Source organism: Rhynchophorus ferrugineus, unplaced genomic scaffold (assembly GCF_030347505.1).
Source record: "Rhynchophorus ferrugineus isolate W39M unplaced genomic scaffold, kcgeb_rfMv2 rfM3, whole genome shotgun sequence".
Lineage (NCBI taxonomy): Eukaryota > Metazoa > Arthropoda > Insecta > Coleoptera > Curculionidae > Rhynchophorus > Rhynchophorus ferrugineus.
Window position 1 is genome coordinate 60,643,603 of NW_027472582.1, and position 26,497 is coordinate 60,670,099.

The 26,497-nt window shown below is 30.2% G+C and overlaps 1 protein-coding gene and 1 non-coding gene across 2 annotated transcripts in view; one reads left to right on the forward strand and one right to left on the reverse strand.

The window, feature by feature from the left end:
* LOC143192983 (nose resistant to fluoxetine protein 6) overlaps positions 1–26,497 on the forward strand; it is a 47,194-nt gene that overhangs the window by 3,097 nt on the left and 17,600 nt on the right. Inside the window, exon 2 of the mRNA XM_076398879.1 lies at positions 22,769–22,930. Within this exon, the coding sequence (XP_076254994.1) occupies positions 22,769–22,930 (162 nt within the window). The remainder of the gene's footprint in view (positions 1–22,768; positions 22,931–26,497) is intronic.
* Positions 22,631–22,702, reverse strand: TRNAG-UCC (transfer RNA glycine (anticodon UCC)). Its single transcript has one exon. It is a non-coding gene; the product is annotated as a tRNA-Gly (tRNA).

The window sequence follows — 26,497 nt, forward strand, 5'->3', positions numbered from 1 at the left end:
TGTATGCTGAGTTCGTGTCGTGAAAAATTAACCAGATTAGTTCAGAATATTAAGCCAAATTTAAACGTTCCGAACGGGGGGAGTGACATTGGTTATGACGAATAAATTAAATTTGCATCACAAAAATAACTTAGGGTCGACTAAGAATGTCTAGCCGAAGACAATTTTTATTTGTTCGAGTTAAATGCAACTTTTCAAATGATCAACGTGACGAAAATATCTATATATATTTGAAAATTACGAAGGTCGGGAAATTGGAAATTGGAATTATTAATATAATTGTCATTGGGGGTAAAAAAACTTTCATTGCAAGCATGTATATTTGATGAGAATGTGTAAAAAATAGGTACTCAAATTGTGGTTCTCACTCACTCAATTGGTGTGAATATTCATAATTGAATATATCGATGCTGATACTTCGATAATAGAAATATAATAGAATTGAACAATATTTAAATAAGCCGTTTGACATTAACTTTTGGTTCTTTCGTTTTCAATAATATTTTCAATAGTTCAGTTTGGATAATTTTAAGTTAATTAGTGAAGAAAAAAGGCATATTAGTAAATTTGAGCAACGTAATAAGTACTTATTCATACAAGTTCGATTTTATTTTGAGTTAAGTTTTTCAATTCCATTAATTATCCTAAACTATTGATAATTAATCGTATTATGATTTATATGTAAACAATGAAAACGTCATACATAACCAAACTAAATTAAAATATTATGCATTATGTTTAAGTGCGCATTGGCTTATTTAGATAATCATATACTACATTTTGTTCACTCCCTTGGTAGTAATTTCCTAAGTCACCTATCGATCAAAAAATTCAGAAGAAAAGAATTTCAAAGAAATGAACCCATTCAATTTGAATGTTAATCCCATTTTGATTTTATTGAGTGAGTTTGTTTAGTTTAGGCAGGATTTAATAAACTATATTAAGAAAACCTTTGAATAACCGCGGAGCGATTGTCAACCCAATGTAAACCTGACTTCTTGAATATTGTGTTTGCTTGATAAATAACTTTATTTCGACTATTGAAGTGAGAACAGCCTTATAATATTTTCGGGTTCTGCCATCGATTATGAAATGTAATACTGTAAGCTCCTTGAAATTATTTTAGTTTAAAACAAAAGAGAAATGATGATGTCTTAAATTAATGATATGAACTATACTCTCAATCTAATCTAACTACGATTTCTTGTGTTATAAATATGTTATGAATATGTACAATAAAGTTGTTTTTATTTATCAAAATACCTAAAATTGCAGAATAAAATAAATATGACTTTTAAAAAATTGAATATTTTAAAGTGTCCTTTTTACCAACGAGGGTTTATCTGGACTGGATCTACAGTTTAACGAAGGCTTCGAACCACGGTCCTCAACATTACGCCTACCGACCCGACCCAGAAGTTGACCATCCCAGAAGACATCCAGTCTTACCTAGCTTGGTTACTGACGTGACTGGGATGTTTATTCCTTGTTGTTATTCCGGATTTTCCACTGTTGCTTTTAAAGACATTTACAATTACAATCATAAACATAAAGTAGGAGGACCGTCCTGTCGCCAAAACCACTGCGCCATCGAAGTCGGCGAAAGACGTTTAAATGTAACATATTCAATTGAAAAATTACAATGAAACTATAAATATAAATATAAATTATAAATTGTGAAAGTATAAAATTATAAAACAAATATAAATATAAAAAAATGTAATAAAATGTAATTATAGAATAAAACTTTACTCAAGAACGAAAAAGTTGATTTTGTAAAACATGGGTCCACAGACAAGACCGTCACATTTGGGATCTACTATCATGAGTGTTAATGAGAATAAGAGTCTAAGAATCTTCAGTCCTCAATTGAATTCATTTTCAGGAATTGAACAAGAAAATGTTCCAAGTGTTAGATTTTTAAGATGAAGAAACGCTATTGGAAAACATTAAATGCAAAAAATCAGGAAAAAAACCTATTTACGAAATATGTCAACATGCAACTTCCCCATATTTAACTCATTGAGTAACAATAATTTCTAATCCCAGCAAGTAAATCAGTAAAACCATTGTTGAAGGAATATTTAATTAGTGTTAACATTGACATTATATTATGTCATCAATGGATAAATTTTTTAACATTGGATACAACTCGATGTAAAACTAACATCTTGTATTCTATATTTTCTAAAACGTTCCCATGGCTATTAAGAATTTACCTTAGTACCTCGATGATACCTAATCATATGGCAAGCTGTTCTTGTGTTCCTAGTTTTGCATATTAAAATTGCCATTCCTGTGAATCACGGTTCATATATTTAAAATTAACAGAGTTTGTTCACCGTAGGATTCAACAAACAAACGATGACTTTCAACGGTACTTGATTTACTAAAGTTTATTGCTTGCTACAGATGTTGCCTCTTTGTGATGTATTTGGCTATCTGTATCATATTCTTGTTTATTTTGTTTTTATTCAAGAACCAAAAAACACATAACGATTTTTAGTATGAAATTAATTTTTGCAATGTAATTTATACCTTGTTACTTTTAAAAAACATGTATTTACTGTTTTATTAGAATACAGTTAGATATCAAGTGTGAAAAATTCAAATTAAACATTGATTACGTAACAATTTGGTTTATATCAGTTATATAATTTTCTGTGTACTTAAGAACACAGTAGACTGGTAACTTGTTAATATATTATATTGTTAAGTTTTTCTAAGCACTTTGGGGTCTACGTCCTCCGAAATTAAACAAAATGGGAATGCGAGGAAATAAATTTGTTGAATCAAATTACGTTAACAATTGTGTTGTATTAATATAAAGTAACTTCTTTAATATGCTTTTCAGTAACTAATAGAGAAGTATTATAATATAATAGAAAATCGTAATTTGGTCGAGAAAGTAGGAACCTTACTTAAATAAAATCTCAAATGAAGGGCAATTAAAATAATTTGATAGCCGCAATACCGATACTTATGCAATGTCAATATCTGACATATATTTTATGTCATAGCTATTTATCGTTATTTAAATAGGCTACTTTCTAAATAAAATTTTCTATAGAAAAAATCAACTAGAAAACATAGTCATTTTTTGTCTTCTTTGATATATAGCTTTTGTTATATATCATTTTATTCAAAAGGTGTAGTGAACAAAAATTGAGAGGGAAATCTAAACTACAAAATAAGGTAGATAGGCAGAGGATAGGCAACATAACCTATGCAATATACTACATCCTGTTGCATGTTGGCAAGAGAACATTGCATCCGTGTAAATAATTCGTACTTAGTAATCAGTACTTATCAGTATGTTATATGCTGCTCTGCGACGAACAAGCGATCGCAAAATGTGTGGCCTCTCAGCCTTTTTGAGAAGATGTGGGAAAATATCGTCAGTGAGGAAAAATAGTGGACGAAATTTAAAGTTAACTGACAGAAATCAACGAACATTATAGAAGATTGTGATCAGACAACATAAAACTACTGCAACGGAAATGAACTCAACTCAAAAGAACTCAACACTCACTAGTAATAACGAGTAACGTGTAACACTGTTTCGACAAAAAGAGTACGGTGAGAGCTTCACAAATCCAATATTCATAGAACTGAGATTATAAAATACTCTATATCGTAGAAGAAGTGGTGCAACGATCATAAAATCTAGACACTTATTTAGACACCGGACTGCTTGCTTCCGATAATAAAGCATGGGGGAAGTTCCGTTTTGATTTAGTTGGCAATATCGAGGTGTTCAACTGGTTCTCTCATTCAGTCACTGTCCGGATTGCTGCGAATGATGCGATGGTGTGCGGAAAATTAAAGTATTATCAAACATGTATGGATTGTGTTAGAGTAGAGAATAAGGAGTTAATTTCCATCTCAAACGTCACTGAAATAATTGGAGAATGTTTTGACACAATAATGAGACAATATTCCATTGGATTCTACACCCTACGAATCTATTATGTGAAGAACTGCAGCTATTTTAAAAACTTATGACAGCTGAACACCTTAGTAATTAGTAAATATTGCGTACATGTTAGTTATTTCTATTATTTTGTCTATCACACAAACAGCAATAAAAAAAATGTACATAAATTAGAAATAAAACATAATGGTTAGTAAAATAGAACAGATTATATTTTCGTAAAATATAACAGTAGAAATTAAATGAGACTAACAAATTTTGTATAGAAAATTACGCAAACTTTGCTTAGCATTTAAAGACATTTAAATATAAAAAAATCCAGTAATGTAATATATCTCGAACATGACCTGAAAAAATCGAAATGATTTTATTACAGAAATGAATGATGTTCTATGTACCACATGAAGAGAGAGATGTATTTTGAATTCAAAACAAATGCTATTATTTTTAGTGAAGGTTGAATAAAATTGAAGCGCAAAAAAAGTGAAGCCCCAAAACATACATTATTAATGTCGTTTCGTATATGACGTGCTCTGCGTTTAAAATTCTTTCAGTAATTTGGGATAAGCTGGAGTACAATGTGGGTAAATAATGCTGTAAAATACCAGAGAAATAGCTGCTCATTGTATATTCGTCTCATTAATACTAAATAATAAAGTCAACCACATGATGAGCGGCAGTGAATTCATAGCATACTCTTATGGAATGTTATTATATAAGGTTGGAGGAAAAGTAATTTCATTTTTGTCTAATAGATTGCTGTTATAAACTGTCATACTTTTAAAAAGCGATTTTTCAAAGTCGCATCGTCGCATATTTGAAAGCTCGCATTGATACCAAAAGCAGGTGATGCGAATTATTTGGTAAAATTAGATAGAAATTGTTCATCACTAGTTGTTCGAATTGTTAATTAAACTCTCTACTGTCAACAACTAATGCTGCTGAAATAAGCGGTTTAAGAAAAGGATTAGAATTCATCAATAGAAAGGTCTTCTCTTCCATCACGGCTACACTAGATCACACACACCTTTAGTGCCCCGAAAATAATGTTGAGAGAATAGCTGAGAAGCTTTGATGCATCCATAGTTTATGCAAAATCCTCATAATGGTTCACAGCTAGCTTTAAAAGGGCTTGCGAAAAAGTCTGGTTTCAGTCTTTGGTCTCAGTTCAATAATGAAATCTTTATTTTACCAGGAAAGTGACACGATAACATCAATCAAAACAATCAAGTCATTGATCATTGATTAGAAAGTGAAGAAATTGTCGCTATAAAAGCAGAACGCGTTGTCCAAAGAATATTTTATCAATAAAGACAATTGTTAGATTAAACAATTTCAAAAGTAGCCATAATCCACCGGACCGGAACAAATGATTCTCAGACAAAACAACATCTTTAAGGTATCACTTCCTAGAAGAGGTAAGGCTTCACATTTAAATCTTTTAAAATGTTTTGATGTATTTTAAGGCATGTGGGCCTGAGGATTTTATTCTTGGTAGAATCTACTATTATCTTTATTGGTAGAATTTGGTTATAGTAGTTCTTCTGATCGTAGCAAACACTAGCTATAATTAAATTTGCAGGTGACTAGTTAATCGTGATTAGAGCTGTTTGGTGTACTATGGACTATGACAGGAAATAATAAAATGCTGTTTCATCCACTCAAATACGCTTTTAAAGAACATAATACAAAACATTTCCACTTGCTAAATAATGTTGATTGAGTAAAAACATCGTTTTTGATAATTAAGAGAATCAAGCTTATTCTTCCAATAATAATCCGAAGAAGAATTCCAAAATCAGAAAATAAACATTGTACAATTATTATCTTTATATTGTGTCTCGAAAATGTCTTCCATAACAAGGAGTAATTTACGAAAGTGGCGGTATTATAATTGACAGTCAATATAAACCTACATTCGTAAAAAACTATTATAATTGTCGTTACCACAATCAATTCTATGGCATGTAACAGCAATTTTTTTGGTTTAACTACTGGCTTTTCCATCTAGTTTAACATTGAAGCCGTTTTTTTTTATTGGTACTTGAATGATAAATAAGCGAATTATTCTGGTTGACACGAATGGAAACTGTAACATTTACCTTTTACTGTTACTGTTTCACAAGGGCATAAGAGAGTTAATTAATTACAAAAATCACATACGGTGTGTAAATTAAACTTGCTTTAATCAAATATAAATAAATACATATATATATATATATATATATATATATATATATATATATATATATATATATATATATATATATAAATTGTAATATAATTTTATCAATGCCATTTTATAATTAAATGCGCCACAAATAACAGGTCAGTTGAAAAGTCCCCGGCTTGACACATAGATGACGCTACTAGAATTAAATCCATATATTTTTTTAGTTAGCCTTAACCCTCAAAAGATGCGTGTATAAATTTGACAGCTTGATCATTAGTTTGAGAATTATAGCATTTTGAGTGAAGCAACTTTTGTTATTGTGAAAAAAATGGATAAAAGGGAATTTCGCGTGTTGATAAAATATTGCTATTTGAAGGGAAAAATACAGTTGAAGCGAAAACTTGGCTTGATGTCGAGTTTCCGGACACTGCACCAGGAAAATCAACCATTTGAGATGCTAAGTTTAGATGTGGTGAAATGAGCATCGAAGACGGTGAACGCCCAAAAGAGGTTGTTAACGACGAAAACATTTAAAAAATCCACAAAATGATTTTGAATGACCGAAAATTGGAATTTAATGAAATAGTAGACACTCTAAAAATATCAACTGAACGTGTACATCATATCATTCACGAATATTTGTGTATGAGAAAGCTCTGTGCAAAGTGGGTGCCGCATGAGCTCACTTTCGACCAAAAACAACGACGAGTTGATGTTTCGGAGCAGTGTTTGAAGATGACCAAGCGTAATAAACCCGAGTTTCCGCGTCAGTATATGACAATCTTACGGTATACATTTTCTGACATTGAGATAACTATAACATATTTAATACTACAAAACATCATTACAATTAGTATGTGAGTGATAATTACTGAATATCAAGCAGGTCGATTCTTCAAAAACAGAGATAACTTATTCGAATATATTTCAACATATAAACAAACTTATATTAATGAATAAACTTGCGAGGATATTAGCTACGATTAAAATCCCTTTTCATTTTTAAATTCTCTTAGTATTTAAATCTACAGCTAACATTATTGCTATTCAGTCCATCGTGAATGATGTCTCAGTTAAACAATAATAAATAATTGAACTAATCCCAACATTGATTTGAAAATAATATAATCAGTTAATTAATAGTTTTGATAGATTCTACTTATAATGCATTAAAATTCACCATTTGTAATTGCGAGTAATGAGCATTTAGTACATGAGATGTCGTTACATCGTTTAATAGTTTCTTAGTATTTTATTATATCAGTATATTTAAAATAAGAACCCATTTAAAATGTATTGATCTAACTGTAAGAGCAATAAAAGGAGGTTCATAGAAACTTTGTATTTAAATGGTTGTTTTATGGAATGTGACAGTTACGTATTATAGCAAGATTTCATTGAATACATTTTACTAGACTGATGCAACATTAAAGCATCTATCAGGAAAAACCGAAATTACTTTTTGCCCAAGCAGATATATTCTTATTAACTGAATAGTTTTATTTATACGAAGATAAACACACTAGAATATTAGAGTATTCCACTAACATTTTGATTTCTGTAGAATGTGTGGCGAATTTCAGTTATATTTGGTATATTTAAATGTACTTTCTCCTTAACTGACATTAAATAAACAAAAAACATGTATTCATTCATATGCATGGGTCACACATATATTTATTTCTCAAATTTCAAGGCAAAATGTATTAATATCGAGACAAAACGATCATCTTGCATTACATTTCATACTGTTATTGTTTATTTTGTTGAGTTTTGTGTTATTGTTATTTTATAAATAATGTTAATATAATACTATTTTTGTTCTATTGATAGTTCTTTTAGGAAAGAAGCTTTGTGCATTGTTAGCTATTTCTATTTACTCTCAATTTGTCGACCATATATCAGAGTACTATCGTAATAACTGGAATGATATAGTTGTTATAATAGGAGAATAAGGTTTTCAGAAATTTAGCAACATATAGGATCATTACATTTATAATGTAATATTTCCAAAAATGAAAGTAAATATTTGAAAGAATATATGCGGCAAAAGTATAATTTAACCTAATATGGTACGTGTTTTGGCAGGACTTTGATAATGATATTTCTGGGAGTTATTTTTTGGGGACTATTTTTTTAATTATTGATTATAAAATATAACAGGTGTTTAGTGTCTAATATATTTTACAATAAAAAAAAGTTTTTGCATTTAATTTACTTAAACTACTTTTCAGATTACATTTGCATGTGTGTATATTACACACCCCTTTTGAATCAATTATTCAAATGAATAAAAATATGCTTAAAATGAATGTACTCGTTCTCAGTTGGGTAACGTTTTCGTCATAATGTATTTTGCTTTTTTACATTTCAAGGGCATTCCAGTCACCACAACAGTATAAGAGAATGAAAGATATGGAACATAGACTATACGAGTGCTCTCATTTTGGTTTCTAATTTATTTCGTTTCAAGACATGAGATTAATGTTAATTGTTTAATAATCATCTTTGAAAAACATTTTAAGTAAAATCCTCTCCGTTCAATTATCACATTTTACTATACGTATTTCAGGTTTACGCATGTGTTTGTATCTTCAGACCGAAATGTAAACAGTAAAGCACTATCTCGAGTGCGAATTTACCTTGACAATGCCCTCAGTTGAACTTGACAGCCCGGAGTTCACATCAAAATAAATCTTTTCTTCTAAAAAATATCTGAATAATAAATAATATTAACATATTATGATATTTTACTATAACATTAGTAAATATTTATATACAACGCGTATAGGTCAATGATGATGTTCATTGATAAATTGAAATTGCACATAACGATTCGTTTTGTTGTGAATTATTTCATTTATTTTATAAAGACATACTTTCCAAGAAGATAGTACGAATATGAAAAATATTTGAAAATAATACTAAAATAATAGTTGGTTATTTCCAGAGAAATGGGCGAATATTTAGGTATATGCTTAGATATTTATTTTATCTGAAATAAATTATATTACTGAGAAATAAATGGGTTTAAAAGGAAATATTTTTGTTGAAAAAAGTTTGAAATAATATATTATTATCTTGTATTATTATATATTTTTTCAGCTATTTGATGCAAATAATCCTAACAACATTAAAGAATCCTTGGTAAATATGAGTTATTTGCCTTGGTGAATACTAGAAAAATATGTTTTTATTTTCTTTTTTGTACAATTATTTGATAACACAAAACTGATTTTATGACTATGATATATCAGATAAATAAAATCGAAGCATATGCCACTTTCTTATAGTCATCATGTCAATTGTTTAGTAGATTTTTTCAATCAATTAATGTTTAATACGTTGAAGAGCAACCTGGAGAAATGCCGTTAATAAAAGCATTAGAAATAGTTATAATGATTTGAATCTGAATCATGAGTATGCTAGTGAAAAATGGAAGGAACATTGTCTTCTGTCAAGTCAATATTCTACGCTATGGTAATCCGTCTTAAAACGATAAACAGATTATGTATTATATGTTTTTGTGAGAGAAATTTCAATTTTTGACGTAACTCCACTCAACTCCAATGCAAGCCCGTTTATATGTTGTGCAAATCTCCTCCTAGGATTAGTTCCTGCTTCCCTGATATTATATTAAGATCTAGATCTAAATTTACAGTTTTGACCTGGAATTTTGCTAATAATTCAATATTGCTGTTGCTTGTTATGCCTCATAGTTGAATGTCATAATGCTCAGATTGGCTTTATGATGACTATGGATACCATCTTTTTGCACCCACTGCAAGTGGAGAGTTGCCAACTTCCGCACCTAATATATTGAATTATTGAATACTTGTAGAACTTAACTTGTCACTTAACTAAAGTATTTGAAATTGTCACGAAAAATAATTTGTTAGAAATTTAAGAAATGATAGCATGAATTCTTTTACAAAGCCCAAGAGCATTTTATACGAAATGAAACAACATGGAATGAATTTATGATCAATCTGACCTGATTAATTGTTTATTAATAACATGTGACAGGATAAAAATAGATTATGATTGTATCACAATTATGCTAAAATGTTATCCATGCCTTACCATATAGTACGATATGTACGATTGCTAAATGCATGAGGAATTTTAAAAAATGAATTAGCTAAAATAGCTAATATAAGCTTCGAATTGTATGCACGAACGTTGTAACCAGAAATACAAGATTTGCTTATTCAAAAATATATTATAAAACAAAGTAGATCATGTGACAAAAAGTATCATTTTATATTTTAACAGTATGATATGAATCGATACGGCATCGAACCGGAAACAATTAATCCAAATAATGGCAGCGATGCCGTTTTAAAAATAATAGTCATAATTACACCAAGGTTAAAAACCGTATAAAATAATAGCTTATCAAAAGGATATTTATTTACGCGACTGAAAAGGATGTCAATCATTATTGCTACCGTTTTAACCAGCAAAATCACACACTGTGCTGAAAATAAATCTATATAAAACTATGCAAGCAAGTTATGTTTATAAACAATGTTCAATATGGACGCTCAATGATAACTGACGATTATATAAAATTATCACATAACATTTAATGAGCACCTAATTATTTTTTTATGTTTTAGACCTCAATTTGAAAATATATAGAAGAATTAACATTAATTATTCATACTGCGGTACCTAGTGATCAAAGGATCCATAAAAAGAGTACGAATGCAAAAACTTTATAACTACTTACTTTTATTATTATTTTTTCCATTCGCATTTTATCTCGTAGGCAAATTATGTTATTATTCCATTGCCCGTCAGAAGGGTTGATACGTTAGACGTTAGAGGTCGTGATTTAAACATATTTTTAAAAAATTGGACCGACTTCAAAAAATAAATAAGGAACTCACTAAAAAGTAAGAAACAATCAAAGTTAAATTTTTAACATAAAAAAAAACGTTTTAAAATAAAATATGCAGATAATAAGAGCTGCAATAACTAAATAAAAATAAACAAAAACCTTATTTAACCTATCCGCGTATTTTATATTCCACTGTATACACAATCTAGCTTAACAACTACCTAAATTTAATTAACTATTTACAATATTATTTTAACAATCCTTCAAAAACTAGTAGGTTTTGGTATCGAACTTTTTCCTCTCCAGTCCTACTTTCCATCAAAAACATTTTTGATGGCCGGTCCAAAAGTGCGATACTCTCCTTCGAAACCCTAGGTTTTTAATATCGATAATTCAACAATTAGTATTGAAACGCAAAAAGTTCGATACTCTCTTTTATAACTATCCATACCGTTTTGAAAAATTGTTGAAAAACATTAACATAAAAAAATATCGATATTTTCAGCATCCTTAGTTTGAACAGTAAATTTAATACCTTTATCAGATTTTCCTTATAAAACTATACTTTTTCTCTAAATACTCGGTAAAAACACATCATCACAATAATGGGCAGTGATCTTCAATGATATTTCCATTGAATTTAAGTTTTCAATCCATAATTTTAAGCTTTTTTATTTATTATGAATATTTTAAAGCCTCCTTTATACCAACGAGGATTTATCTGGATTGGGCCCACCGACTAGCGAGAGGCCCTCTTAGAAATCATCCCAGAAGACATCTGGTCTTACCCAACCTGGTTACTGGCGTGACTGGGATCATTTTCCTTGTCGGATTTTGTACTCTTGCTTAAGCAAAATCACAAATATTTAACAATCACAAACATAAATTTACGACCATGCCCTATCAGGATTCGAATCTGCGACTGTCGCAACAGTATGAGAACCGTCCTTTACTCTGCTCGGCTTTACCACTGCACCAACCAAGCCGACAATTTATTTATAAATAATTAATAATTAATACTAGCCGTTGTCACCTAACTTACTTAAACTAGGTAACTTAAAAATAGGTATTTTTCTAGGAAGACTCATTGGCTTACTTAGTCTCTAATAAAACAATAGTTACTGGGACTTTTCAGTGTTTTTACTATTTAGTCGACTTTAATACGCAACTACACAAAATCACACGGCTTGATGGTTGGAATGCAAAGGTCTTGGTGTAAGTACTTGTTCCTATAGTATCTAGGTGCTTCCACATAAAGGTTAATATTTGCTTGTACAGCTATAACTTATTATCTACAGATAATTTAGATTTTCTTCCAAATAACAAACACATTTTTTGCATTTTAATTCCAATTCTATTATATTCTTTTTGGTGTGCTCCCTTATATGCTCTCTTGTTAATAACAATAAGTAGGGAAACTTTAATAAGATCCCTTTAATTTAGTTCACAAAGATATAAATAATCAATTAGGTAATCTATTTACCATAAATTATTTTGTCATTAAACTAATAGCCTTCTTTCATTACGCTTCTTTGATCAATTAAGTTTAGTGTTTAAAACACCTTGAAGTTGCGACCTTACATGATAGGGTTCAATGATTAGCTGAAATATCTTATCAGCTGACCGTGTCAGCCCGATGACCAACTCGTAAAAGCATTGCGAAAATGAATAATTAAGTTTTTATGTTAATCATTATATCATTAGACAAGCACATTTATTTTATAGTATTCATCTCCGTACTATAAAAAATTATTGTCAATGCTATAATTATCTCAAATCATTTAAAAACAGAAATGGTTATGAAAATAATCAGTAACATCATTTCCATAATTTACCGTTTATGCATCCAGTAAGAAAGTTCTAAATTTTTATCGGGCCTTGAAATAGTAGACAGTTTTATAATTAATTTGTAATTGTTTTGTAATTATTTAAATATTAATCATATAACTTTTCTTCCTTATTCTTTCAAAGGTAATCGTTTACCATTGTTAATATATTTTCAATCACTTCCAACATTAAATGATTTACTACACGTCCTTTGATCTTATAAATTTAGAATTGGTTTATAATTATCTTTTTAGGTTAATAATTGTTTTTTTTTATTGAAAAGAACATTGTTCAGTTGTAATGTTTATAAGACATTTGGTATGGCACTTTGGGGAAGACATACTAATGTCCTTATTCTGCACCAGTTTGTATATTAATGCAAGTACAACCATAACAATAGCAATTATTTAATTTTACAAATGAAGATTTTGCTAAGCATATTTAATGTAATTAAAATAAGCAAATTTAATATTGTATGTTTGGAATTATGATAAATTAGTTCTAGTTAAATGTTCTTCACGTAACATATCCATCATCATCATCAATCCATAGCTGGCTTTCGGGAGAGTGTCTACCAATGCATTCAACCAATACGCTGCTGTTGATGCCACAAAACCTCGAAAATTATTCGTCAAAATCCGCCCCAGTTGGCGATTGGCTGCGTCTACTACTATGTTGAAAAGCAGTTGATGGATTCGATAAATCTGGACTATCGCGCATAGCTAAAAAACCATCGTAAGAGACCTCGTAGAGATAAGTTTAATAACCTTTAGGACATGCTTAGCTTCCAAAGCTGATCCATAGCGAAAGCAAGTTTATACAGTCGTAAGCAGACCGAAAATCAATAAAAACGACAATCGCACATCTAATACGTTCCTCCATCAGCTGGCATAGCGTGCAAATCTTATACACGCAACATCTACTGGATATAAAACCTGTAGAAAAATGTTTCCTTTGTATGATCTTCATAAACACCTGCCCAACATTTGAAAGGAGACTTATACCTCTATAGTTCTTATACTGTTTACTGTCGCCTTTTTTTTTCAGGACAGGTACAATTATTGCTTTCTTTTATGCTAACTGTACTCTTTCTCATCACCAAATGTGTGTGATACAATAGGGATATTAATGAAGAAAATGAGCAACATGGAGACGTAATCATCTTTCTCGAAGAAGAATACAATATAACACTAAATTATATGAATATTAAATAAATTTTAAATCTAGTCATTTAAATCTAATCTAGTTCTTTCATATGGGTATAATATTGTCTATACAATTGTTAATACAATAACACAACAGCATTAGTTTAATATCTTATTTAAATATTTAAATGTTTAAATATAAATTCTGCTCTTAATATGAATTGTCGTGTTTTATATTAGGAAATGATCTTGAATATTAGATGTACAGTCACGTGAAACTTAGAAGTTAATTCATATTATACAATAAGCGACAACTTAGGGTGGTAATATAAAAAATTGTTATACTTACACACAATTTGGAATTGCGAAAATATTTTGCATATTTATTTTTACTATTTTTCAATAGCGTTCACGAATACAGGTCATTAACTCGACCGTGACATAAATAAATACATTTTAGGCGCATCGATGTTTTTCATTTACATACATCATCAGTGTTATTCACCCAAAACATCTTCTGTTTGTTAATTATAACACTGCGTAATGAGAAATCGAAAAGTACTGCTAGTAGTTGAATAAAATGGTTACGTCAGGACTATAGCTATTTTAATGATTGTCTTTACATAATAATAAAAAGTTCGTATATAACATAAAAGCTTTTACACATAATAAAAGAGATAACTAATAATCCTGATCTGACTAAACAAATCTCCTGGATTTAGTTCCAAGCAAGCAAGTTTATTGGTGCTGTAAGTTTTGGCACATTCTTCATCAAACCATAACATGAAACCGTAACATTGTAGGTCATAACCCGGAATGACTCCGGTCTCAGAATCATTTGTATCATCGAAATAGAATAACGTAATTTCTAATATTCTTCTTTGTCCAGGAGAAACACAGATAGAATTTGCCTCATGTCAGATTATAGTAATTTTTAAATCTTCTAGATATACAGGATGAGAATTCGAAGAGCATTATTACAGTTCTGATTGTAATATTTGTTTTCTTCTGTTTTGAACTTATTTTGTTTCCAATTAAAATGAATTGATTAAATGATAAATATATAAATTAATGATAATAATAAATAAATAAATAAAGATAATTAATAAATTAAATGATATCAATTGATATAATGTTCTACAGCCATTCAGTTAAGATGTTCGACTGAAATTTTTTTTAATGTATGGTCGCCTATTTCTCCGTCAATTATCGATTTTCAAAATTATTTTTTTATTCGAAGAAGTACACTTCCGAGATGGTTCCATTGGAACCGAGTTAGGTTATGATGGGGGAAGGGGGCAAAATCGAGGAAAAACCTCAAATTTCAAATGCACGTACGATATTTTCTCCCATTTTTTATCTAGAATAATCAGATATTGGTGTATAATGTTACTGCTGAACTGATGCAACGAAAGACCGGAAGGCGTTCAATAGAAAATTCGTTCTTTTTAAACACTAACCACATCAAATGAGAAGAGAACTGTTTCTATGGTGTGGAGGTTAGAGCGTTCACCTCACACGCGGAGGTTCGATTCCCAGCGGAGGCAACAACTTATTGTTGATGTTCTATTTTGCTTAGAACATTTATCAAATCACCTAGGTTATAGTGGTTAGGTAGGGGACCCCGGAGCCTGAAGAGTTCCTTATTTTAAATCATTGTTTCTTTATTCCTATTTTCCTCATATGGGCTGCTCCTTTACTTGGCCTACCCATTGTAATACTTACAAGATTAATAGGTCATAAAATAATTACTTAACTTATTGAGTAAATATCTAACACTAAAAAGAGAATAATAAAATATTTTTAACAAAAAAATTGAAAGCCGGTGATGAGCCCAAACAATATAAAAATAATAATATAATTTTGTGACATACAAATAATTAAATTACAAACAAAACCAATCTAATTTGTTGCTCGCACCGACATCAAAGTGATCAGTTGGTAGTAGCTGAAATAATATTGTAAATAGAAAAATAGGTTTAGGTAGGTATTAAGCTAAATTGTGTAAATATAGCAGAACATAAAATACATGTAGTAGAGAGGGTAAATAAGGTTTTCTTCTTTATTACAACTATTATTATATACATATTTTATTTTTAAACCTTTTTTGCGTGACAGATCTACTTTTTTACTCTTTAGTGAGTTCCTTAATTATTATTTGAAGTCGGTTCAATTTTTTTGTTAAAAATATTTTTTAATTACTACTTTCATTAAAATATATTGTACGGTCTCAATATTCCATTAGCTTCTACATAGGCTGATTATGGCGAAAACAAAATCGTCATTGTCTAGCAGTCAGTTGAATACACTTTCAACCTGTTTGATGAAATAGTTATTTATTGGTTAACGCGATCCAAATACAATTCTCTTGCAGTACAAATAACATGTCTGGAATAATAAACAAGTGTTATTGTAATCGTTATGAACGCAAATTTATTGAAAATGTGATAATATTTTTCTATCCCCATATGATCCTTTTTCTTCGTGTTCAATCTCAATCTTATTATAAAAAAACATGAAATGGGGACATTGTCAAAATATTACCACAAGAATTTTCTAAGAAACAGGCCACATCATTTCTAGGCATATATTTGAGTAAACTAAAAGTGCTAAAGAAAAAAAAAAGTTGGCAGATGGTAGCATTAATTTTGTACAATTCGGATATATAAAAGGCATATATTATATCCTTATATTATAAAGATATTTTTATATATTTCAACCTACAATTCGAAATTCATTTTATAGATTTCTTTTACATAATTTAACATTTGATAACAATGGTATCATTTAATGAAGCATATTATACCTTCAAACGTTACTAATAACCATAGACTGTTATATTAACTCTAGCTTAACAAAAAAATACAGCCGACTCGCTAAAAATTTAAAAAATAATAAATCTTAAATTTTTAACACAAAAAAACGTTTAAAATAAAATATGTACATAGTAATCGTTGTAATAGCTAAATAAAAATAAACAGAAACCTTATTTTTTACGTATTTTATATATTATATATAGACAATTTAGCTTAATACCTACCTAAACCTATTTATCTATTTACAATATTATTTTAAGTTAAGTCGGTACGAGCAATAAAATATATTTGATTTGTTCGTAATTTAGTGTTTTGTATATGTCACAAAAGTATGTTATTATTTTTTACTGTTTATGTAGGTATTAAGCTAAATTGTATGTACATAGTAGAATATAAGATACTTGTAGTAGATAGATTAAATAAGGTTTATTGTTACTACAGCGATTATTATGTACATATTTTATTTTAAAACTTTTTTTTATGTTAAAAATCTAAGTTTTTCAATTTTTTGATTTTTAATGAGTTCCTCATTTAATTTTTGAAGTCGGTCCAATTTTATTATAAAAATATTTTATTTTTCTCTTTTTAGTGTTAGATATTTGTTCAATAAATTACGCAGTTGTTTTATTAAGTATTACAATGGGTAGGCCAAGTAAAGATGCGTATGAGGAAAAATAGGAATAAAGAAACAATGAATGAAAATAAGCAACGCTTCAGGCCCCATAGTCCGCTACCTAATCTAGGTGATTTGATAAATATTCTAACCAAACTGGAACAACAACAAAAAGTCATTGGCCCTGCCGGGAATAGAACCCGCGACCTCCGAGTGTGAGCTGGACGTTCTAACCACTATACCATATAAGCAGTTGCCTGCAATATTTATACGGCTTCTCATATAATAAAGTTAGTGTTTGAAAAGCAAACTGAACGGCTCTTTCTCTGAATGACTTCTTGGTTTCCGTTATATCAATTCAGCAATAAAATTATAAACAAATATCTGATTATTTTAGATAAAAAAATATGTGAAAACTTCTCCACTTCTCCATATAAATATAATTTTGAAAATCGGTCCATAATGGACGGAGAAATTGGTGAACATAGATTAAAAAAATATATTTAGAGAAATATAGAACCTACTCCTTTTTTGAAATCGGTTAAAAATTGATTAGCCTAACTTTCAAGGCAGTAAATATTACCAATAGGACGAATAGAAAAACGACATGCAAACTTTCACGCAATGCTGCTTGGGTATAGAGTAACAGTAAAAAAACAACAGAAAATTGGGAATTTTATCTCCCAATTTTCAGTTGCCTAATTGAAATAGAAAGTACCAAAATTAAACAACTAATAATGAAGAATAAAAATAAACTGGTTAAATTGATAGAAAGAATAGACAATCATGAGGATATATCTAAAGAACAGAGTAAATAAAGTCACGGAAGAAAGACAGAAGTTCAAAATTCTGAATAATAAATCGAGAGATGTAAGGGAGTTATTCAAAAAGGTAAGAAAAAGAAATTCAACAAGGAAAGAGGGAAAAAGGAGAGAAAACATCACAAATTGGAAGGATTAGCTACATAACTTAGTGGTACTAACTATGTGTATATAAAGTGCATTATAGGTTGCATATACAAGAAATAATTGAATTATATATCGATTATTTAAATATATCGATTATGCCCAGCACAAGCTTCGGACAAACTTTCAAGCACTTTATATTGTTTGGTGTTTCTGGTATCCGATTTTTAAATACATATTAATAAGAAAGCTGGAGAAAGATTAATAAGAAAATGGAGGAACCTGATTTCAGGTAGTCAGAGGTCAGTACCTCTATCTAGATGCCAGGCCAGGCTAAACTCGCTATATCTCCGAAAATAAATCGGAATTTCGAAAAATCCTTTTCGGATATATTCTTAAAGGTTTGAACTCTTTAAAAACGAACAAAAAATTATTCAAAATTCTTATTTAATATAACAATCACGTACGTATTCATAAATATCATGTTGTGTCTGGATTGTGTTGCAAAACTATTTTAATTATTCAATTAATTTACACATTGTTGCTTATTTACTAGTTTCAGTTTTATTTTAGAATTCTATAACTGAAATCTGTAAGTGGCATAGTATGTTGTAATTTTTTATGACATATCTATTGTAAATTTGAGAGGGTCAAGTCTAAAAATAGATTATTATTATTTCGTTTGTATCACATGCTGTTATATATCAAACCATTATCGTTTTCTTAATGGCATTATTCTGTAAATAAACTTAAAAAAGAATTTTAAGAATTTTTTAAAACAGTTTCTGTTTCTCAGTTTATAAGAACTATTCTTATAGAACTATATAAGATATTTGGAAACTACAGATAATACTATGGGTTACCCCTTACGGGGCTCAGATTCTTTATCTGAGTTCGGGGAGTGACGCCCCCGGGGCCTGAATCATCCCTTAAGCCAAGTTGTAATGCGACCCGTGACGATGGCTGAATGGCAAGTGAGGGTTATCACATTGTCAATAACGGAGCCTACAGAGTACCTCCCGTCCCTCTCTAGTATTTAGGGTTACTGTAACATGAAGCACTGCTACGGCGAACATCTTTTCATGACTTTGGAGTTGTTGTCTCTCCACATTCCAAGCTTGACTTTTGCAAAAGAGTAATAACCAGCTCACATCTCATGAACTGTAATCTTGAAGAAATACTCGAAAATATGAAACCTATAGGAGTAACAGCAATTAAAAGAATTACAACTAAAAAGAATGGCGAAATTATTAATACACCGAGCATAATATTAACATTTCGTAAAACCTCTATTCCATCGAGGATTAAGGCTGGCTAACTTTCTCTGTGAGTTAGGCCTTTTAATCCTAACTCATTGAGATGCTTCTCTTGCCAAAAGTTCGGACATGTCTCTGCCTCATGTAATAATAATCCTATCTGTCCTTCATGTGGACACAATATACATGAAGGTACTTGCTCTCTATCAACGATATGCTCTAATTGTAATGGTAATCATTCTCCAAGATACAAAGGATGCCCAAGCTATCAACTCGAGCTGAAAATAAATCAAATCAAGGTCTTGGAGAAAATATCTTATTTTGAAGCCAAAAGGAAGGTTAGTACTCCAATATTTAATGAATCTAAGTCATTTTTTAACGTCACAAAAAAGAGTACAGTATCTTGCGCCACTCAGTGCGATTTAGAGAATGAACTTAGATCTTATAAGAACATTTCCTCCGCTAATGGAGGCAAATCTATGAATCCTCCCCCTCCTTCTTCCAATACCACTCCCGTATCCAATTCATCCCGTCCTCGCCCTGTTTCCAAATTCAGTAACTCCTCTTCCCAAATACCTACCTCTAGTAATACCCCACAACCATCCACATCTCATCCTCTTACTCACCCTCCCCAATCATCTACCTTAAAAATCCCTAAAACAAATAAAGTTAAACCACCAGACAAGAAAAAGAAAACAAACAAACTAACTACTACTTCATGGATAAGTTCCTTAGAAGATGACAATATGGAAATTTGTGAGATTACACTACACAAATAATGGGTCCAAATCAAATAATCATAAAATGGAATCTTAACGGTATCAAACCAAGAGATGAAGAATTAAAATTAATAATTGGTAGATATAATCCAGCTTTCCTGTTATTGCAGGAAACTAATCAGACCGATTGACCAGTTTAAATTAAATCATTACAAAATATATAGAAAGGACAGTGTTGATACTGATCGCGCAACGGGTGGTGTAGTTATTGCTGTACATGAAACGATTGATTCAGAAATTGATCAATTGAACACAGACTTGGAAATTATATCAGTCAAAACTTATTTCCACTTTCCAATGATAGTTTGTAGTATTTATATACCATCCTCCTATTCTCTTGATCCAAATGAACTTGATGGTCTAATAACTCAGAGAGCTACCTGCTCCGTGCCTCATTGGAGGTGATTTCAACTCTCATCACCCGACTTGGGGCTCTCTTCATCCCAATTCTAAAGGTATTCTAGTCAATAAATTTTTACACCACTCACAGATGAGCATCTTAAATTCGGACTCCGCTACACATATAACTCTTTCCTCAGGCTCTCAATCCTCTATTGATTTGACCCTATGTTCGCCCTCTTTATTTCCTAGAGTATTGTGGACTTGTGCTGATGATTTATATGGAAGTGATCATTTTCCGATAATAATCCAATCACAATCAAAACATCGCTATTCTTCTAATTCAACAAGAACTCAAAATACACCTGAATTTCTTTATTCCGAAGCTGACTGGCATCGATACGAATTTTCATTCATCGTTCCTTCATTTATTCAAGGCGATGCTAATGGAAACTTAGAGCGTTTTATCATAGCTATTACATCTGCAGCAGAAGAATCAATCCCAATCAGTTCTTCAAATCGCCATCCACCTCCCGTACCATGGTGGACCAGAGAATGCAAAGAAGCAATTAAGAAACGTAAAAGGGCTCTAAAAAGTTTTCGAGTCAATTCTACGCAAATAAATTTAATAGCCTATAAGTACGCAAGAGCAATTGCCAGAAGAACGGTTAAAGAAGCCAAACGAACTTCATGGAATACCTTTATAAATAACCTCTCATATAACTCCACTACCGACACTTTTTGGAAGAGCATCAAGCGACTGAAAGGTAATCCCAGTTCACAAATTTCGGGAATTGCTTCAGATAATAGATGGGTGACGAATATCCATGATAGCATCAGATGAGCATCATCTTAGCGAAGAATTTATTAAAGCTCCACTGCCCAATATATATTTTAACGAGATTGAAGACTTACTGTTAGGAATTGTGGTTTATAAAGCAAGATTTTTTTACTTCTATGACATTATCTGCTAATAGGTATAAGCAGGTCCTGTTAAATAGGCTAATGATCGGGCATTGTCAGTTCTCACATTCATATCTTATGACTGGCGATGTTCCTCCGTTGTGTGATTATTGTGGACTATTAAAAACAGTCCGACCTGTTTTACAATCATGTGAGGCTTTACGGTCTATTCGAATTAGACATAACATACCTAGAAATCTGAAAACTCTTTTCACTCCAAATCACATCAATAAAATATTTCATTATTTACATGAAATTCATTTACAGTATTCTATCTAATTTATTATCTCATATTTAATTTTATTTTAGAGAAACCAAACTATTTTATATTTATAACCTTTAGGTTATATTTTATCTACTACTTTGGTTTCAATATTTTAATATATTATGTATTCTGAATTATAATTTTTTATACTGATATTATTTTACATGTGTTTTTAAGTTAATTTCATTTATTTATTTATTTTTATATTCTATCTATTTATTGATATATTTTAAATGTATAATATTTATTTATCTTTTATCTCGTTTTATATATTGATTGATTATTATTTTATTTATACAATTTGTGTTTGTATCGTATTTGAATTTGATACATGTTTAAGTCACAGTGCAAATAAAGTAAATATACGTTAAGTCACCAACAGTGTTGAAGTGACTATAATTTAAAAAAAAATACTATGGGTTATGTTATAATATTTAGTAAAAGTTTTCCTTGATATCTGAAAATGTCATTAAACGTTTCTATTTAATATGTACAGCGTGTCCCTAATTCAATTAATCGAATTCTGAATTTAAAATAATTGAGAAATAGTGAATATGAATAGCCAACATTAAACTAAATTAAATGTTTATTTCATTACAAATGATGTTCTTGCAATCTAAAACATATTTGCCTTCCATTACATATACACATTTACTAACAAAATTAACTCAAGGTTTGCATTCAAAATGTTGTAGTCAGTTTTACTTTAGTGTTCTTTTAAATCTAGAAAAAATAAATGAAAAGTTACTATTTTAATAAAAAAAAGTTTTGCGATGGCCGGGAATCGAACCCGGATCAACTGCTTGGAAGGCAACTATGCTAACCATTACACCACCATCGCACGTTGTCATTGGTTTGCAATAAATAGTAGATAACTGAGAAATAATATGTTTTTTTTATATTTCAGATATAACCTACCGTTTAACAACCGACAATTTGTTTAATTATTTGTCAACGTCACTGCCGCCTTTTGATTTAAGTCGGGTCCCAGGAATAAGCCAATCTTGCCAAAGAGATAGTCTGAAATATGTCAATGATCTGAAAAAATTTAAATATTGGGCGTTAAAAAGTAAGTATATTAATTATGTATACTATATTATTACTATATCATTTTTTAATATTTGATTATTTAAAATACATATAAAGATATAACTGTTACGGTCTATGCATTTCCAATGCTTATTAAATAAAACAGTTAATGCTTGTTTAAAAAAAATATATAACTGAAACGGTATGAGAAATGACAAAATCATGAATGTATTAGTAAATATAATATCTAAATAAAATACCCTTATATATCGGATTGGGGAAGAAATAATTTCGGTTTCTATCGATGACCTTTTGTCTCTTTGTTAATCACACCATCAAGATAGGACGGGGCAATGTTCTTGTTATACTGTGGACGTATCAAAACTTTCCAGAAAATGTTTTAAAACTTGTTTCAATTTACTAAATATGTCGTTATGGAAGAAATAACCTTTCCAAGTGATTAATTTTTGGATACATTTTCAATTGGCTTCTTGAATCTACAATTAGTTGATGATTGTAGAGAGTCTATATCTGGAATATTCTATGGACTGATGTCTCTATTACCTCTTTGTGGTCAAATGCATTATATTGTATCTATTTAAATAAGTTATTCTAGAAAGCTACTTGATTTGGACTACAGACATTCTTTATGCAATGCTTAAAACAAAGTCTGCGCATTTCCGTTGCGGCAATCAATGTACCGTCACAAGAGAGATCGGAAGATGTAGATTGCAGTAGATTAAGCATATCGGAGGAATAATGAACAAATTACTCACATGCTTCTATTTCAACACTTATAATAAAACAAAACTATGCAGCAGTGATGTTGCAGCGTATTATCATCATAATGGTTGCAGGTATATCACGAAAAGTAATAACATTAGAAACGCCAGAAAACAAAATTAACAGTTGGGTTGATTATTAGCAAACCATATTGAATGAGATTTCGCGTAAAGCAATATACAGGAGATGGACAAAATAATATTAACACTTGACGTATACACAATATGTTTTTATGAATAAGCTATTGAGCCAACATTTTAAAACTGCTGCAATTTTTGGCGGAACAGATTCGTACAATATCTGAATAGTTTCCAATAGACTGTTGCCCCATTCTTGCACCAAAAAACATCCGTCAATTGCTTCATTGATGTTGAAGATGGAAATCTACTCCTTAAATTTTTACTCTAAAACCCGCATAACAATTAAATTATGTTAGCGTCTGGCGATTTTTCTGGTCAGAGGATGAATTTAATGACATTCTAATGCTCCTCAAGCTAGACCATAAAGGCTTTCATATTCGTAGCCCTTCAATAATTATTAGCTTTGTAGAACTCCCGCTGTACTACTTTTGTCGAGACAATATTACTCAGGTGAGTGTTGAGTTGTCATTTTTGCCCCGGTAACTGTATATTATCTGGCCATAATTAGTTTTAATGTTCGTCGGTTTCTGTAGGTCAGCTTTGGCTTTCGTCCACTACTTCTCTTCACCGATGACGTTTTACCATGTTTTGTGTATGCTGTCATCACCGTGGATACTGTCGCTCGTGAAACGTTAAACAATTCGGCTGTTTTCATCACAGACGCGCTCACTAAACAAACACCAACGATTTGTCCTGTTTCGCAAACACACATTTTAACAATCACTTGTTTCAACAATCGCAGAACAAAACGTATACTGAAATATAAACTGCAAAACTACTGAGAAAACTCAGCAGAACATAAACGTCGTATTATTTACGTGGCAGCAGTATTGCCAACAAAATGTACTATATTGCATGGTGTTCAGATTATTTTGACTATCCACTGTATTTGGTAATAACAATGAGAACGAAGTTATGTTGGAAAGCCCATGTTAAGAAGAAAAATGAACTGTGCATTTAACACCCTGTGATGAATACCCTTAAAAGAGCCACTAAAGAATTTACCTCATGAACAGAGATTTCTTCATCACGTTATATCCACGTAATATCCACTCCTCAATGCGCATCTTACTCAGAGCACTTAAGAAAAACAAACTCTTTGCGCTGATGTAATGTTATGCCAGTGCAAAAACTATTCATAGTTTCAATTTTTAAATAAAGCTCTCTTTTTCTATAAATAATAAATAGCCGGGTGTCAATAACACTCGTATTTATATATTGTTTTACAAGAGTAACATAAAGGAAAATCAATTTAAACTAAAACTAAACTATCTCTTGATGCGTATCTCTGATAAGCGCATTATATATCCCCAAAACAATAAGCAGGAAAATGTTCCTACAGTCGTCTGCTACGTCAAATGTTAATAACTGACGTTAAAATAATATGTAATTGTTACCGGTCCCTTGTGACTAATTCATAACAATATTTCATACATATTCCCCAATCGTTTAAATTATATATCTATATCGATTAATATTCTGTACGTACTTCTTGCGGATGGTTGAATATTGACGCACATTTTCATCCGGTATGTTATAACTATTTTAGTAAACGAGCTTAGCATCTGATACAGTGACTGGGCTTTCCAACTTAACGTACGTCGATCGAGGACGGGAGTTATGTATGTTATGTGATATTTTTCACATATTGCTAAGGCAGTTATGTCTATCATTATAATAGATGATTTAATTTATGGATATTAATTTGCTCATTTTGTTTATTTTTTATGTTAAAAAGAAAATTAAAAAAAAACTTTTAATGATCAAAATTCAGTTTTAAATTACATATATTATTATTTGAATTTGATCTGTTGCCTTAGTTGTAAACATGGATATATAGGGTAAATAACTCCACAACATCTCCGGATTTGGCGCATGCGCGTATTGGCTCCATTTAATTTTAAAACAGATAATCCGAGTATGGCGCATGCGTATATAGAGCTCTATTTACTTTTTTTTATCGCGATTATTAGATTTCAGGAAGTAAATAAAAATTTAAAAAAATCATTTTGGAAATAATATATTTTATTTAAAAAAGTATTGAATAAAACGGAATAATAAAAATATTATTAAAATATGTCCAGCTATTCTATTTTTATAATAACATATCTCATTATTTTTTATAAATAAAATTACACAAATATGATAAATAATGGATTTAATGTTGAAACTATATATAAGAAGGGAAATAAACATTTCAAAATTTTTTAAATAACACGTTTTATTTAAAAAATTATTGAATAAAACGAAATAATAAAAATAATTTCTATATGGCTTTTATATTTCTTTTTACATATTTAAAGAATTAACAAGAACTTCAAGAACCATATAAATAAACAGTACCATAAAAATGACCAAAATCGTTTAGATCAAACACAGTCAATATAGTTAAAACCAACCGAAAAAGCCACCACTATATATGAAAGCAGTACAATCTCCCTAAAAATATCCAAATATTATCGCTACTATTCTTGATCCACAAACCTCATTAATGAATTGACTACCTCGAGCTTTCGATTAACATATTGTACATTTACTAGCCTAAAACGAATGAATGATCGCTGAAAAGCTGAAAGACATCATCATTATTTTTACAAAAGAATAATTTATTTACCTATACTCTTATATAATAATGCATTGTCTTTTCCTTGTCATTAGATCATTAGGGTGTTGTTGATAGTTTT